The sequence below is a fragment of the Eucalyptus grandis genome, chromosome 9 (assembly GCF_016545825.1).
Source record: "Eucalyptus grandis isolate ANBG69807.140 chromosome 9, ASM1654582v1, whole genome shotgun sequence".
Taxonomy (NCBI): Eukaryota; Viridiplantae; Streptophyta; class Magnoliopsida; order Myrtales; family Myrtaceae; genus Eucalyptus; species Eucalyptus grandis.
Window position 1 is genome coordinate 14,994,738 of NC_052620.1, and position 18,025 is coordinate 15,012,762.

Genomic DNA, 18,025 nt, shown 5'->3' on the forward strand with positions numbered 1-18,025 from the left:
TATTCTATCAGAGGTGCCCTAGAAGCGAGACAATGACGACCCCGTTGAGCAGGAAACATTCCGCCGTAAACAATGATTAAAAATTTGACCCTGAATGGTCAGAGCAGGAGGAATAAATGAAGTCTCATTGTTTTCATTTCCTCAGCCCAGCGATTTATCAGAGGTTTTAAATACTTGTGTACTTCTACACTAAAGACACTAAAATCCGTGATTATCAATAGAACTTCCATATCTCTGCGTATTTGCAGACCTGCGGGAAATACTCATTCTGGTGCTAAATATATTAGTTTTTTTTTTTTTCAATTCTTAATGAAATCATCAAACGGGCGCATATGTACAGCTTGGGATTCCGCTTTGCTTTTGTTGGATCCCTTGGCTCGGATTTGCGGTCATCCGTTTCACGTGTCAATTTCGCGCATGTGTTAGATACAGGCCCTCATCCACATTAGAAAGCAATTTCCACAATGTAACGCCATTTGTTAGGTCCAATTCAATGTAATGAAGTCACATATGCAAGCCACCTTTAGGCTTTTTAGGTGGGTCCACAATATTTTTTTACCAGCATCGTTGATTGGAATGCTGAAGTCTCAAGTGATTGATTCAGTTATAAAGGCATTCCTTCTTGAATGTTAAGTCTTTTATAAGTCTTTGATATGTGATTGATTCAAATATAAAAGCATCCCTACTTGAATGTTAAGTGTTACGCCCCAAATCCCGGGCATGCACACATCCCTCGGCGGTCGACTAAAGATGCGCTGTCCCAGGACGCGTCGCCGACCCATTCGTTTTATGCACTTGCGGAAGCAAACTAATAAACCCCAAACAACAAATAAACACAGGGATAGTAAAAGCAGGACAACCACTTATCACAAACCACGCTTTATAAACAGATTAGATTAGCCCTACAAGTCCATATACAATCTAACTCAAAAAGAAACTATTGGGCCACCTACGCTCCGAACCATTCCGTCTCGAGCTTTGGGTTCTCCACGACACCATCAGGAATGTTGATGTCATTGGGTGAGCTACTTCCCCATCCTCGATTCCAACGGGAGATCCATCAAAACCCTACAAAGGACCATCAGGAATGTTGATGTCAATGAACCATGCCTTGAAGCGATGGGGTACCCACTGACAGAGACCCTCATCGACCCAAATAGTGGTCACAAATAATTCACGGGTCCAGGTGGTCTCGGGAATAGGGAAGTAGGAGGACTCGTAGTCTATTTCCTTCAATACCCCAAAACGAACGGGTTGCCTCTTCATACTAAGGACCTGAAAATATTAACCCACGACAAGGTGAGATAAAAATCTCAGCGGGTCAAAACCCTAAACCCCAATTAGGACACAAATTCACCTGGAGGCAGCCTAAACATACATCACACAAGACTTATCTCGCCTCGGCACATCCCTACACATTAGTACATCACATATACCATTATCAATGCAACAAGCATTACTTAATAACCGGAACACATCATTTCAATCACAAATAATCACAAGGGTCCCGATTATAAAGTAAAATCGTTATGACACATCATATACCGTGCTACACAATTTTACCCCATAATCAGGTGCAACTATCACAACCACTCAGGCGTGTTCTAATTATTACGACCCAACGGCCATGGCCAACTCAACAATCGGTGGTTATTTGGCATAATCGAGCATCATCTCGTTTCGTCAGGCACGGTATGATCCCGCGTAAATGCATCAAGACGACATTCCATAAAGGAGCATTGGCCCGGCCTCCACCGCGACCGGCCTCCATTGACGTGGGGCATCCGAACTTAATCAGGCATCGTCCCACATAAACGTATCAAGACGGATTCACTACCCCACGTAAATGCATCAAGGTATTTAGGTGATCACACGCGCACATACTTATCCAAGAACACCGTGCTTTGTATCCAAAATACCTCGTGTTCAAATAATGGATTTTGCCACTTTTCTTTGTATTAAAAATCATCCCAGTAAAATAATCATGCGTGGTCACATGTTTAAATCAAACCAATAAGTATGGTACACTGTCATTTCAAAATCCCACGGTTTTATATACTATATAAAAATTTTGGCATAAAAAACCGACACCCAGTATTTTTCTAATTAAATACCATAAAATCCAATTTTGCAATACTAATCCATAATCAGCACCAAGCACTCAATTGCACAAATAAGCAATCAATTTCACAAATAAATTCAATCACGAGAATCAGTGTAAAATTATGAAAAAATGGCCAATCCATCACAAATTACGCTAATTATGGTTAATTAAATAAATTGCAATTAATTAAATAAATATAATTTAATTAAACTAACCACGATTAATTAACCTTGATTAACTAACCATGGTTAACTAAGCTAACCCAAGTTCAACTAACCTAACCTAGGGTAGTAACCTAACTAACTGACCATCTAACTAACCTAGTTACACTAACCAAACTAACCTAACTAACTAGTTAACCTAACTAACTACTTAACACTAATCCTAATTAACACTAACTAACCTAATAAGTGCAATTAACATCCTAATATGAGATTAGGCGTTAACTCACCGGATTAGGGAAACAACCGGTTCATGGCGATGGTAGTGCAATGGTGGTGAGGACTTGGGATTATGGCGTCACCAACGGAAGCTTAGTCAAGGCTAAAAACAGCCCACAAGGCTCATGGCCAAGGGCTAGAATTCGATTTTGCTTGGGGTTGAGGTGGGCTGGTTGGGCTCAACTAGTGGTATTGGACTGCCAGGCAAGCGCACAGCTAGAGCGGTGAGGTGCTATAGGCGGCTACTTGGCGGGTTGGAGGCTGGCGAACCAGCTAGATGTGCGGTTGAGGGCATGAGGCTAATGCTAGAGGCGTTGGGGCTGGTGGGACAGTGGCGCTGGATGTTGGACTAAGCGGCGCGGATGGACAGGGGCAACGATCGACTGGTGAAGGCGTTGGGTGGTCAATGTTGGAAATGGGAAAATGAAAGATGGAGCAGAGGCAGCAACAATGTGAGGAAGGAAACATGAGGGGAAGTAAAGGTGGGAAGAAGAGGAAGAAGGCAGAAGGGAAGAGGGTCTGCACACATGGGAAAGGAAGGGGAAATTGGAAGGAGGGAGAGAGACCAAGAAAGTCTAAGCAACATCCAATGAGAGCCAAGCCTAAATATCCAAGTACTCAAGTGCTTGTGCCTCAAAGTCTTCAGCCCACAAAGTCTTGCATCCCTCCAATGGCCATTTTCCTTCAATTTCTTCCTAAACAAACTCTTCTTGGTGGCCAAATATTCCAATAAGGCAAAATTAGTTTTCCGCAAAAATTCCGAACTCAACGAAAATTCGCCGAAAAATGAGACGGGGTTCTAAAAATAAATCGTGACACGCTTGAACGTCTGATTCCCGAAACCGAATTTAATTTTGTGATTAAAATCGACCAAACTCAATTTTAATACAACCTAACCTATCATGTAGTTTTTAGGAATTTTAGCGTGTTTAACCAGTGGTCGATAATTTTCAATTCATGTTTGTGCATCTTCGACTCATGACATTCTCGGTTGTCGTAAAATCGCAAGGTTTCAATTACATGTACCAAGTATAAAATTGATAGAAAATTGGGTCAATACTGTTCGACGCAAATTTCGCAATCATGTGGAATCACCCCTAATTCAATTATGTGATTCTGTCGAATCGACCTATATCCGATCACAATTCAATTATAACAGTATCGTATTAATCCTTGCCAATTATTATGTTCGAGCAATCGATAGTTGATTTCCAATTGAATTCTCGAGTCTGTCATATTTATATCCCTTAACGGCCTCACCTAATAGGTTAGTTAACTCATGAAAAACCAGCTTAGAAAAAAATGACCATAGACACGTCGACGAAATGTCCAAGGTGTCACCTTATCGAGACGGAGTCAAATTTCAAAATGTCACATTAAGTCTCCTAGAAGTCCAAGATATGTATAGAGCATTTCCTGAGTAAAATGAGATGCGGATTCAAAATCTCAAAAATTCATTCAAATATGAATTTTTTCACACCCCGGATGATACAAATGACTAAATGCAACCAAAAACCGATATGACTATTTCAAGGTCAACACTCTCAAAGCATTCTAATTATAAATTAGATATACAAAAATCACTGGAAATTTGAGAGTAACCATTTTTCTCAAGACCAATTTCTCTCAACATAGACATGAATTACGTCCAACACAAAAAGCCACACCAACTGCCAATGCAATAACCAAACGCAAATCGTAGTGAAAGAACTAGCTGTACTCGGACACGAGCAGCGGTGTCCTGACCAGACATGATGTCGTGCCTTATCTGCTTCACCATCGCCTGTCTCTTGTTCCTCAGCAGCTTTATACTTGCCACCGTCATCTTTAAGCTGTTTTGCTGTTCATTCCCAAAACAAGTAACAAAAAACTCTCCATGAATATAACCACAAAAACCCCTCACCTTTTATTTGCTATTACTTGAACATAGAAAAGAAAAAGCCCCCGAGTAAACCAATTTCATGTGTGGACTTCATGTTGCATACGTTGCGAATGGTGGCCAAGCGTTTGGTCTCTTCCTTGATCCGAACCTGGTGGGAGAGGATGCAGTCACAGACCACCTTCTTCCTATCCATCTCGTCCTCCTTGACCCTGAAAGTGGACAGAGCAGACCTCAACATCTCCTATTCCTCCCTCGAGAGCAACAAGTTGCTGCTGAAGCTCAAGCTCCCTGATGAGTTCTGCAAGACCAGCTGCTGCCTGCCGTTGGGTTCTGCAAGACCAGCCACTGCCTGCTGCAGCTACCGCTGTTGCTGCTGCTGCCGCTGCCGCCACAGCTGCTGCTGCAGCTGCCGCTGGTGCTGCTGCTGCCACTGCTGCAGCAGCCGCCGCCGCCGCAGCAGCTGCTGCCGCAGCAGCCGCCGCCGCAGCAGCCGCCGCCGCTGCAGCAGCAGCTGCTGCTGCCACGGCGGCTGCCACCGCGGCAGCGACTGCCGCGCAGCGGCTGCCGCCGCAGCGGCTGCCACTGCAACAACGGCTGCCACATCTGCTGCCGCAGCTGCTCCCGCCCCAGCTGCTCCCACAACTGCCTCAGCTGCTCCCGCTGCTGCCGCCGCCGCCGCTGCAAAAATAGATAGCACATTGGATCGTCCCAAATACAATATTAAAGAAACCATATATTTATTGGATATTCTGGAGATTCTAAGTGAATAAATAGCAGATGACACCTTTATTTTGATTCCCCAGTCCAAAAGATAGATTCATAATAATTTGAAATTGACTTTTCAGAAAATTTTGGAGGGGCAACGTGCATGATAATCAAGCAAAATTCCCGATTTTTTAAGCATTTTTCCCAAGCAGGGAACCGCATAAAATTGAGCATTAAGCATAGTTGTTGATTAACCCAAACAAAATCACGTGAACAATCTGTGTCCTTTTTCTGTTTTGTTTTGGATAATCCTATCTCTTATTTTGCTGAGACTAGTAAGATTGCAACAACTTCCTGTGTTTGTGCATATACTCATTGACATCACTCCCAAACTTCAGACCTATTATATCCACAAGAGAAAACACCTCAAATGAGTTAACATACCACCATCGGACGAAAGCAAAATACAAGAAAGGGGATTAAGCTTAATGTAGTGCCTTGTAAAACCTTTGTTCAAGCGGACGGGCTAGGATGAAGAGGATCTGACGTCACCGTCAGCCTCAGAGCTCTTGCATGAGGACTTGATGTCGTTGCGCTCAAACAAAGAGGAAATTTGTGGATTTGACAAAGGACACTCAAATGAAGAATAGGAGGATGGATGAACAAGAAGCAGACTTGACGAAAAAGAAGTACACCATAGAGGCATGGACGAGAAAGACCAATGAAGAGGTGAGGAGAACTTGAGAAGAACACTCCACAAATTAGGAGAAGTGAAGAAAACAAGAGAAGAAAACTCAGTTAGGAGAGGTAAAAAAAAAGGGAGAAGAAAACTCAGTTAGGGCTTGGAAATTTGGGGCAAACCTTAAACGGAGACATTTTTGCTCACAAACCTTTTCTTTTAAGCTCTACACCACGTAGAGAGTGAAATGAAAAAAAAAACCGCCGTCAGCATTTTCTGTTAGGCAAATTAAACGGAGTTAACAAAGGAATCGGTTGCACCAACTTGACAAATTTCAGTACTCGATTGCACTTTTCAACCAGTTCTTGAACTTATGGTGCATCTACCCCTTTAATATTCTAATGGTGCTCTTACCCCTTTAAGGTTTGCCCCAAAAGAAATTTGGGGCAAACCTTAAACGGAGACATTTTTGCTCACAAACCTTTTCTTTTAAGCTCTACACCACGTAGAGAGTGAAATGAAAAAAAAAAAGAAGAAGCGCCGTCAGCATTTTCTGTTAGGCAAATTAAACGGAGTTAACAAAAGGAATCGGTTGCACCAACTTGACAAATTTCAGTACTCAATTGCACTTTCTCAACCAGTTCTTGAACTTATGGTGCATCTACCCCTTTAATATTCTAATGGTGCTCTTACCCCTTTAACGTTTTACCTTCACTGTATATATCGCAACTCGTGGAAATCATCTTCATAATGACTAGTACTAAGTAAGAAATGGGCAAAAAAGTGGAATATATTATGTGGAAATATACCAAGTAAAACCATTCGTTTCATATAAAACCAGAAAACATTTTAAAAAATAGGCTCTAACCTATTCTTTTTATATATCACCTACGATATGAAGTTTTTCCAACCATTTGTGATAAAAACTGAAACTTCTCTCTCATCTTCAAGCAACTGAACCCTGGTGACCTCTGATAAACCAAGTATTTAAACCTCAGTACGGTCCCACTGACAAACCAAGCATATTCCACCATCTTCGCTGCCAGGAGGAATACTAATAACACAAGTATTTAAACTTCAGTACAGTCTACACCGAGTGCAACCAAACCGAGTGTTCAAACTTCAGACATATAGCTAGTCTACCGACGCGGATTTACCTCAAATGGAGACAGTAGTTCCTTCATGTCTCCCGGTATGCGCATTTGCAGTTGTGCACTGCTCTCTGCATGTGAAACCATCAATTGGTGCCCAACCAATGGGTCTGCTAATGCAGCTGGTACAATCTCTTCCTCCTGCAAAAACTGGAGACATTAACAAACCCAGGGCATTGTATATCACCATTTTTGTGGCCTCACTGGAGGAAGGACACCTAATTACCACATGTTGGCCCTACTCCAATTCGATTTGACAAACTGACCAGACCAATTTTAAGACTGAAAAACAAATGAATTTTATGCAGGTTCTTGTTTTATTGCCCGAAAGGCTCAAAGCAAGAAATCTGGCAACATGAAAGAAGAAAAACGAATACCGTCGTCCCTAAGACGCCATCTAATGCTGATGATTGTAATGCTGAAAACATGCTTTTCTTACCCATAACACGAATGGTGCTGTACTAGTAAAAGCTTCAGCACATCAGACCAGATTGTCCTTGAAAATCGGCACTCCAAAAATAGATAGCACTTTGAATTGTCAAATTATGTAGGCTAGTTCAAGCTCTAACTTGAAAATATCCCAAATACAATATTAAAGAAATCGTACATTCTTTGGATATTCTGGAGATTCTAAGTGAACAAATAGCACTTCAAGTAAGATGACACCTTTATTTTGACTCCACAGACCAAAAGATGGATTCATAATAATTTGAAATTGAGTTTTCAGGAAATTTTTATGGGCATTATGCATGATATTCAAGCCAAATCCCCAATCCTTTTAGCATGTTTCCGAAGCAGAGAACTGCGAAATTGAGCATTAAATATAGTTGCTCCCACCTTAATCAACCGAAACAAAAGCATGCGAAGAATCTGTGTCCTTTTTCTGTTTTGTTTTGGACGATCCTATCTCTTATTTTGCTAAGATTAGCAAGATCGCAACAACATCCTGCGTTTGGGCATATACCCATTGACATCATTCCCAAACTTCAGACCTATTCAATCCACAAGAGAAAACAACTCAAATGAGTTCCCATACCTCCTTCGGAATGAACGCAGATTACAAGAAAGGAGATTAAGCTCGATGTAGTGGCTTATAACACCCTCATTAACGCCGCCCGGCTTTGGACGAAGAGGACCCGACATCGCCGTTGGCCTCATCGAGCTCTTGCGCAAGGACTCGACGTCGCCGCGCTCGAACGAAGATGAAATTTGGGGATTCGGCGAAGAAGAAAAAGGACACTCAGATGAAGAAGAGGAGGATCGATGAATGAGAAGCGGACTCCATGAACGAGAAGTACACTACGGACAAGAAAGACTGATGAAGATGTGACGAGAACTTGAGAAGAATACTCAATCAGGGCTGGAAATTTGGGGCAAACCTTAAAAGGGCAGAAGGTTTTGCACACAAGTATTGTGTTTGATGGCTCGAAGCTCTATATGCCACGTAGGAGTGTGAAAAGAATAAACAAAATTTTTCATTTGACCAATTCAACGAAGTTAATAAAAAGACACGATTATATTAAATTAACAAGTTTCATGATTCGATTATAATTTTTGTAAGTTTTAGTACTTCTAATGTATTTATCTCTTTAATGTTCTATTTACACTATAAATATTGCAAATCATTAAAGTCATTGTCATAAAATATTGCAAATCTGAACCTCTTACTGCAACCATGTAACTTTCTCATATACAGAAAAAAGGAAAAGCCAAAAAAACGCAGAGAGAGAACATCACATGCGTCTACTGCTTTTTAAAGTAAGCGAGACCGAGACTTATTGTATGATTGTTTCTTTTTTTATTTTCCACAATTATTATAAATCTCCTTATAGTTGAATTTATGTTTGTGAATGGTCTTGCTGACTTACCTTATATTGCTTGAAATCTTGGACGGAGCCTTCGAATCCTTGCTTCAGCCCAAGTAATTTTGGGCAACGGCCAATATTTAAGTAGCAATCATTTGGCAATTCGGTGGTCGACACGTCAATCAGACTTTCCAACAATGGGCAGTCATCAAGGCATAAGAACTCCAAAAACTTCAACTTGTCGAGGCCCTCGACAATTCGTAGCTCAGGGCTGGAGTCTATGCACAAGTACTCGAGGTTCTTTAATTTTGACAAACCACCAAGACTTTGCAAATGATTTGCAAAAATTATCAATTCTTGCAACGATTTTGACCCACCAACAACTTGAATACTGAGTGTCTTAACATAAATCTCTATGTCGAGTCTCCGCAACTTATTGAAGACTCTCGATGCAAGGACTAGTGAAGATTCATGAGAAGATTCCCAATGTCTGTCAACGTACACAAACCTTCTGAAGGACTCACATTCACTGATATCCAAATTGCTCAACAATTCCAGAACCCCAGCGATGTGGATCTCATCTAATTTTGGGCAGCACGCCACGTTGACCTCTTCTAGCTTCGTCATGCTGGATAGCATGAATCTCTCGAGGGGTCCACAGCCAAAAATTATAAGCTCCATTAAATTTGGAAGCTGAAGCCCATCGAGTCTTATCTCTTCATTTGAGAGCGAAGGAGCGTTAATTTTGACAACTTCTCTAAGTGGGAGGAGAGAAACGTGATTGAATTGAAATTATCAAGAGTTAGCTCTAATAGAGAAGAGGGAAGTTGCTTGAGGGGTTGCAAGTTCAATCCACACAAACGGAGTTTGTAAAGCCGAGTAAGGGAAGCCAACTCAGTGGGAGCAGGGACATGGAGGAGACACAAGCTTAATTTTTTTAGTTTGGATAACCCCCTGATCCACTCTAAATCACCAGTATAAGTTCCATCTAGTCCGTCAATATTTTTGGAGCCGTCATCTAGTTTCAACCTAACCAAATTAGTCAAGTTTGAGAGGTCCGGCAACTCTCGGATTTCATCAAACCCTTTTAACACCAGTATTTGAAGCCGTAGAAGCAAGCCAATTTTAGAAGGAAGTTGACTTTTCAAATTTCCTTCAACCTGAAGGGCTTTCAGATTCTCAAACTTTCCGATGGCACTGGGTAACTCCACTGGACGTGCAATTGAAAGCTGCAACTCCCGCAATGATTTCCACTTAAATATGAAATCCGGTAATTCCTTCATTGCACAACAGTATTGTAAAGAGAAGTGCTCTAGATTTCGTAGGTCCCCAATTTTTTCAAGCAAACCTTCAAGGCGATCGCAAAGATCAAACTTTAAATCTTTCAGATCCTTTAACTTCCCAATAGAGCCATCAATCTTCGTTAAGCCGTTGCAAGCCAAAAAGTCAGCCTCTCTAAAGTTGAGCATTTGGATAAGTGGTGTTTTGGTTATGCCATGACAATTAGCAAGACTAAGAACTTTCAATTTTCTTGCCCCCTGTAAAAAGTGAATACATTATCCAATGGAAGAGCAGTTCAAACGTTCATTTTAAGGACAAAGAAAGGAAATAAGCATATGACGCACCTTTATTAACTGCAATAATTTCTGATCGTCTATAGTGGGAATGCTTGAAAATTCAAGTACAACCACATTCTTTAAGCACATATTGGTCAGCTCACAGCGTGAAAACAGAGAACCACTCCAATAAATCCATTTTAGTTTGGGAAAACAATCCATTAGATCGCCAACAAAGGATCCATCATCTAATCTAAGGAACCTTAGTTCTTTAAACCTTCCAATCTCTTCACTTTTGATACATATGCATTTGTGAGTTACTTCCATCGCTTGAACTTTCTTCATCTGCAAACGAGAACAAGAAAGGAGTAGCATTCAGCATTCCATTTTATCAGGGAAAAGTATTAAAACCAAGAAGCAAAAAGAGAATCTATTAGTTCTCTCATGAAGTGTCCCACCTCCTTTGTCTTCATTGTAGTGAGGACTTCATCTCGAATCCATAACCTACTACGCCCTTCAAGAATTGTTCGATTTTCTTGACGAACAATTTCCCTTCCAAGATCTCTAAGTTGATCGTGCATCCAAAACTCATTGTTCACTCCAATCTTTATCAAGGACTTGTTTTTGAGGACCTCAATTCCACTAATTGGGAAAAATTCACAATCTGTCCACATATAAATTGGGTTTGTCATTTCCTCACCAATGAAAAAGCATGCAATATCCAGAAAAATTTGTTGAACCTCAGGAGTCAATGCATCATAGCTAATCCTCAACTTTTTGAAAACACCTTGTGGAGGTGCTTTGTGTAACTTGTCCAATGTTTCTTTCCATAGGGCTTGTCTTTTATTGTTCAAAAATGAACCAATTACTGCAATAGTCAAAGGAAGGCTTCCACTACCATATACAATTTCCTTTGAAATATCATCGCGGTCATCTGAAGGAGAGTCCTTGTTAAATGCATGTCTGCTGAAAAGCTGAAGCGCATGATCACTACTCATCACCTTCATTTCATAACGTAATATATTGTACTTTGGTTTAGTGATTTGCAACACATCCTTGTTTCTAGTAGTAATCAGTACTCTAGACTCTGAACACAAAGTACCTTTTCCAACTAATTTCTCCACTTGTTCGCTTTCATCAACATCATCCAGTACAATTAAGACCTTATTGCGAAGTGTTTCTCCAATCCTCTCCATTCCATTGTCAGTTGCATCAATGCTTTCTGTTCCCACGGCATTTCCTATTTCAGATAGTAACTTCTTTTGCAATCCAATTAAGCCATCCAATCTTGACGACTTTTCTCGAACATCTTCAAGAAAGTAGCAATGCTTTCCAAAGTGGGTAGAAAGTTCATTAAACACGACCTTGGCAAGAGTTGTTTTACCGATACCCCCCATGCCATGAATTTGAATGAGCCGTCCACCTCCAGAGCCTACGTCTAACAAATTTTTTATTGCTACCACTTGATTATCGATTCCAATTAAATGTTCGATCCTGAGACTTTTGCTTTATCTTCAACTTCTTCACAACCTCTTCAACGACCAACTTAATGAGTTCCCCTTGGCTGTCATGAAGGAAAACCATTTCAATAGGGGAAAATTATAGGGAGTAAAAAAAAAAAAAATCTAAATTTCATTCGTGAAACAATTCCATCAGACTTCGACGGAATCTCCTTTTTGTTTTGTTCGTTTCCTAGCAGTTGATGTTATTCAATACATCTGCTTAACTGCGCAATAATTCAATAACTAATATGACATCAACAATCAAGACATTTCTTCTCAAATTTTGTACTGAATGTAAGGTTTTCTTAGTTATCACTTTTGATAACTTAACATTTGTAATTTGATGTGTTGTGCAAACCTTGTGTACTTGATCTTGTAAAGTTCCAAAATAACACCAAGCATGCATAAAACAAACATTTTGACAAGAATGATGGAATTGACCTTGAAGGATTTCAGATTTGATTTTTCTAGCTAATTCTATGTAACCATAAAAAGTATGAATCTACATCACTTTCAAAGGCACTTTTCATTCACATTGCTAGGTGCCACGAGTTGCATTGTGTCATGATGAAAATTGACGATCCCAAAATGTGATTAGCAATCCTCAAATTATGTTAATCTTCTTTGTGCAAGATGAATGTACAATTATTTATGCATCGCGAATTAGCATTTTATCAGTTATATTCATGGGACAACATTAGAAGTGGTACATAATATGTTCAAGAGGAGAAATGTTTGATGCATTGATTGAAAGATCAAATTATTAGACAGGATCGTGCATGGTACTCAATTATTCCACTTTTAGCCCATTATATAAAATGCTTCTTTTTCTAGCGTTTTCAATTTTTTTTTTTTATACACACATACCATTTAGTATTACTAGTGTAAGTCCCACCTCAATCGTGGTGATACATCAATGTTATTAAGTTTTGAGAAGTAGTTCTAGAAGCATTAGAATTTTACTAAGAGTTGCTTACTAAATGACAAAGGTGAACAATGGAACAAAATTTATATAGACCATCAACGAAAGGAAAAAAATGAACTTTGTTTTCTATTTTTAGTTCTTCATTAAAATTAGACATATGATAGCGCTTCTAGTGAAATCAAGAACACTAACAATTTTAATAGCTCTAGCATGATTTTTATGCTTTTGGATTCTCTTCTCCTTCATTTAGTATGTTCCTTCTTTCTATGAATTATTTACTTAGTTTTTGAAACCGGGAAAAAGAAATTAGGGAAAATAAGGATCTTAGAATGCAGCAAGCTCACCCTTTGTATTTCTTGGCTTCCCAACCCTTTATTGCACCAACCTCCTTCAAAGCCTCTCTCCAGGAATCTACTTTTTTAGTGCTCTGCTTCTTCCTGCGCTCCAAATTGAGAATAGCATCCCGATACAATGGGGTTTTCAGCTTGACATCATTAGGTTTCACGTCAAAGAAAATATGTAGGATCTCTTTATTCCCATTTGACTTAGAGGTGTTATCCACAATCTGCCTGAGCTCATGGAGACACCAGTGGCTCGAAGCGTAGGTTCGAGAGAAGATGGGGATATAGATCCTTGAGTCGTTGATTGCTCTCCGGAGTGCTCCATCAATTTTTTCACCAACACGAAGCTCTTCATCATCTCGAAAGACGTAGATACCAGCATCAGTCAAGCTATGGTAGAGGAAGTCAGTAAATCCATCACGAGTGTCGGGTCCTCTGAAGTTCAAGAACACTTGATACACGCTTCCTGACGATGCTCCTGCCTCTGAGCTCCCCATTTTGAACTTTAGCTTTAGCAGCACTCTACCTCTCTCCGTCGTGGGTGAACAAGATAGGCCTTCGCCCTTGGCTGATTGAAGGTCTCAACCACAAACATATCGTGTAAATATATCATGAGTGAGGTTACCAATGATCAGAGAAAAGCATAAAAAATACTATCGCAGACTATTATATAATTTTTTTTTTGGTAAAGCAGACTATTATATAAATTCAGCTACAGAATAACAAAAAAGAAGCACGTATGTAAATTCCCGCATTATATTCAAACTCCCAATGATCCATATCATTTGTAAGTCGAATTTTTGGAAAGGTTGAGATTAGCCTGCAATCTTCTCATAAATCCACTTGTCTATTCTTGTTAAGAAGCTGATCAGGGAGACTTTGGTCCAATTATACAGGAAGGAACGCAACAAAAATACAAATTGGTATATCAGTCCCGACGACCAGATCCGTCCTCGATCGTGGACACCACTCATTCTAAGCAAGGTTTTCATGAAAACGAACTCTTCAAGGCAAATCCAGAACAAGTCAGAAGAGAATCGTACCGTGTTCGTGGTCACTGCTGCCGGGAAAGGGCTTCGTGAAGATGAATATCGATGGCTCCTGGTCCTGGCTAGCCGATTCGTCGGAGGGGTTCGTTGCCGGAGTCGCTCGGGACGACCGGGGGACGTTGATCGCTGGGTTTGAGAAGAAGATCGTGGCCTCCTCTGCTCAGCACTCGGAAAAACTGGAACTCAAAGAAGTGCTTGTCGGTGGCTGTGCGAGGAAAGGAAGCTCGAAGACTTTTAAGTCTTCCAAGCGATCTGTGAGTGCCTTCCAGCTGTATGTACGGTGCATGGGCCCTCCGGTGTTTCATTTTAGACAATCGAATTTTCTCAAATTGTTTCTTGTCGAGAACAAAAAGTGTTTGCCGCAAAATAATAGTTGCTAAGGAAAAAAAAAAAAATGTCTAGGACACGGAATTGATCTTAAAGTACTATTCCTACAGCACCTAACCAAATCCACCTACGTTGGGAGAGATAATTATCAAATGAGTAATAAATTTTATTGTACAAATATTAATTCAATACTATTTTTTAAAAAAATTTTGCTAATATAACTTTAAACCTTTGTACAAAAAATCTAAACTATGCCTACTACGATATATTTATCTTAAATTTTTTATGACATCAAAAATTCCAAATTTATATTTATTTCACACATTATATTTATCACAAACTTCTTCTTGTGACATTAACAATTTCAAACTTGTATATATGTAATAGATTTACCCCAAAAATATAGTGTCGCAAAAAAAAATTAGGATTTTTTATGCCAGATTTTTTTTTTTGAGGTAAATGTGTCACCCTATGACACATATTTTAGAAATTATCCGTAAAATTTCTATGCATAGAGTAGCTTGCTTGATGTGTCAACCGTTATCAGGCACAACACTTCCATGCGAACCTAAGAAGGACAATAATGCACTCGAAAAGGGTAAAAAGAAACACCAAGGAAACCCTCGCATGTGCATACTTTATGGAAGTGAAGCAAAGCAATAGTCGACAAAAAGTTGAAGGGAGGCATGAAGTTTCTAATAAATGCCAAACAACTTTATAGAGACTGGGTCGGAAGGTGCCCTTGCTTTTCCTAAAATAAATAAATAAAAATAAAAACCAACCTGCCTTTTGAGGCAAGCACATAAAATTCTCTATGGAGGCTTGTTCCATTTTTCAATTCTAACCATTAGAAAGGGCATTCGGAAAACACAAACATAATTCAAGGAGGTGGCTTATATTTTGCATATATCTCTGTGCATGCATATGATTTAGGCAATGGGATTATATCACGAATCATGAAATTGGTTGGATACTCTTAATTACTCAATACTCGATATCAATAGGAAACAACATACAACCTATTTTCTATATATCTCAAAGTGTATTAAGAATTTTGATTCAAGTTTAGCTCCCTACATTTTCTAGCACAAGTTGATCTCTTTGAAAGGGATTAAAATGATGACTATATATGTGCAAACACTTTAGAATCTTCAAAAGAGCGGAAGAAAGAATATAGTCAAGGGCTATATCTTAAGAAGGAACAAGCTCAGCTCGTGATTATTCCCTTTAGTCGATCTACATCTCTGATTGGAGGTAAAATCTCTCATTTTCCATAAGCGTATTGAATTGACACAGAAGGAGAAAAATAAATGAAGTGCAGGCTATGCTGATGTCATGACGATTGTAAGTGGGGGCAGTTCCGCTATTTTCAAACTCTCAAGCAACCCTCATCAACGGTTCACACCCTACGAATTTCTTTTTTTCTTCAGTTTTTGTCTCCTTTTATTTAGGTTTTCTCTGATTTTTTAAATAATTTCTTTGGTCTTTCTTCGCCTCATTAGCACCAATGTAGAAAGAAATTACAAAGCGCCACATCCAATTTTGGAATCTATGTTAGCAAATTTGGTTATGAGTCTGTCATAAAGATTAAATTGTACCCAACAAAAAACGTTTATGACTTGATTGCACAAATTCAAAATTTGGGACTTGACTGCATATTCGGCCAAACATTATGGACTTTTTGGTATGATTTTCATTTATAAGAACCTAAAATGAGAATCAGCATAGTGGATAGTAAATATTTTTATAAGATAATAACAAACGAGGGTTACTCAAATAAAAATTCATAGTTTGATTTCCATCCTACATTAATCTCTCCCACCGAGAAGAGCTCTACTATTGACTGGTTTTCCCATCTATCTCTTATCTTGATTTGGCATGTCCTTCCACAGCTGTAGAATAAACTTGTAGATTAGCAGCAAAAATAGCATATTGGTTGTGAGGACAAATTTTCACGCCTACAAGCGCAAGGAGAGGGAAATCGCGTGGAGTGGGGTCGCTATTCCAGCCATGCGTGTGTAATGAACACGTGAAAGTTCAACTGTATCTCCTTGTGAAATCCCCCATGTAAGCGCAAGAAAAATTGAAAACGCGTGGCGCGACTCTATTATATGTTGGCAAAAGCAAAAGGGGACAGACTCGTGCATGATTTTTATCTCTTTAGTGTTTTTCCACAACTTTTTGTTTGTCTTTTTGACAATTCAACTCAAATGTAAGTCGATGAAGGTACCTGTGCCTGTCCTAAAGGAAAAAAATTGAAGTATCTTTTGAGTCAAGCACATAAATTTCTCTGGTGGGTTGTCCCATTTTTCAACTTCAATTATGCAAAAGGCATCCTGAAAACACAAACATAACCGTTGAGAGGTGCCGCAGAAGTAATCTAAGGTATTTGGACTATATCACGACTCATTGAATTGGTTGCATGCACAAAGCATCAAATATTCAATAAGAAAAAAAAAACCAAAACCTCTTTTTGTATATCTCCGTGTGTGCGTATAATTTGTTTCATGTTTAGCTCTCTCCATTTTTCAGTATAAGCTAAGCCAACGAATCATAAAATATTAATGAAATATATAACTTACAATTTAATATAGCTGAGCCTCACAATAAAGGAAATTAAAATGCCTAGGTTCAACAAACTGATCATCCGTTTAAAAATAGGACTCGTGTGTAAACCAATTTGGTGGAAAATTTCTATGCGATATAATCAGTTATTTCAGCTCTAATACCAAATAATTCGAGACAATAAGGAGAAGAAGTGAATCAGAAGCGGAAAGGGGATGCCAAGATCAACAATTGACAACAAAGAAGAGAAAGAAATAATTTGTGAAATTGATTGATGCTCTCAAAAAAATCAGATACTCAATATCAAACAACATAAAAAAAAATTAATATATCTCCATACCTGCATATAATTTGGTTCAACTTTAGCTCTATCCATTTTTTGGCATAAGTTGACCTATTTGAAAGGGGATAAAATGCCAACTATGTACGTATAAATATTTTAGAATTAGAGAGAGAGAGAGAGAGAGAGAGAGAGAGTAGACAAAAACTACATCTTTAGGAGGAATAAGCCTAACTCGTGATTACTTCCTTCAATCGGTCTACATCCCTGAATTGAGGTAAAATATTTCATTTTTCATAAGCTCTTTGAATCGACATAACATTCTAAAAAATCAAGCTATATGATTTAATATTTGACAGGCTTGTGCCAACTAAAATGAATAGGATGATGAGGATAAAGAAAAAGAAGTGTAGGCTCTGCTCATTGACATTATAGTGGGGGCAGTTCTGTCGTCCCCAAACCCTCTAACAGCCCTCACCGATGGTTCCACTCTCTATGACTTTCAGTTTTATCTGGTCTTTGTATTTTTTTCTTCAATTTTTAATTTTTTTTAATTTTCCTAACGTGGGGCCACATTAGCACCACATCAGAGCCATGTATGTTAAAAGAAATTACAAAATGCCAAGTCAGATTTTGGCATTTATGTTAGCAAATTTGACCATGAATTTGCCAGCAGGATTATATTGCACTCAATGAAAACCGTTTAGGATTTAT

The 18,025-nt window shown here is 39.1% G+C and overlaps 3 protein-coding genes across 4 annotated transcripts; all 3 read right to left on the reverse strand.

Annotated features, from left to right (window-relative positions):
* Nucleotides 1-4,043: 4,043 nt before the first annotated feature.
* LOC120288142 lies at nt 4,044-4,816 on the reverse strand. Its single transcript, XM_039301591.1, has 2 exons — nt 4,530-4,816; nt 4,044-4,384 (listed from the first exon to the last, which is right to left on the reverse strand). The coding sequence occupies exons 1-2, from the start codon at nt 4,662-4,664 to the stop codon at nt 4,187-4,189; spliced, it is 333 nt and encodes a 110-aa protein (XP_039157525.1). The 5' UTR covers nt 4,665-4,816; the 3' UTR covers nt 4,044-4,186.
* LOC104420617 (disease resistance protein RUN1) lies at nt 4,706-11,719 on the reverse strand. Its single transcript, XM_039302381.1, has 6 exons — nt 10,781-11,719; nt 10,392-10,667; nt 9,740-10,304; nt 8,830-9,482; nt 6,968-7,102; nt 4,706-5,104 (listed from the first exon to the last, which is right to left on the reverse strand). Exons 1-6 carry the CDS (start codon nt 11,717-11,719, stop codon nt 4,706-4,708), a joined length of 2,967 nt encoding a protein of 988 aa, XP_039158315.1.
* A 21-nt stretch (nt 11,720-11,740) lies between these two features.
* On the reverse strand, nt 11,741-14,414 carry LOC104418382 (toll/interleukin-1 receptor-like protein). Of its 2 annotated transcripts, none has more exons than XM_039302050.1 (3): nt 14,134-14,414; nt 13,094-13,670; nt 11,741-11,886 (listed from the first exon to the last, which is right to left on the reverse strand). In XM_039302050.1, the coding sequence occupies exons 2-3, from the start codon at nt 13,585-13,587 to the stop codon at nt 11,790-11,792; spliced, it is 591 nt and encodes a 196-aa protein (XP_039157984.1). In that variant the 5' UTR covers nt 13,588-13,670; nt 14,134-14,414; the 3' UTR covers nt 11,741-11,789. The 2 variants fall into 2 exon arrangements, with proteins under 2 accessions (XP_039157984.1, XP_039157983.1); XM_039302049.1 differs by having other exon boundaries at nt 13,094-13,658; nt 14,134-14,394.
* Nucleotides 14,415-18,025: the final 3,611 nt, after the last annotated feature.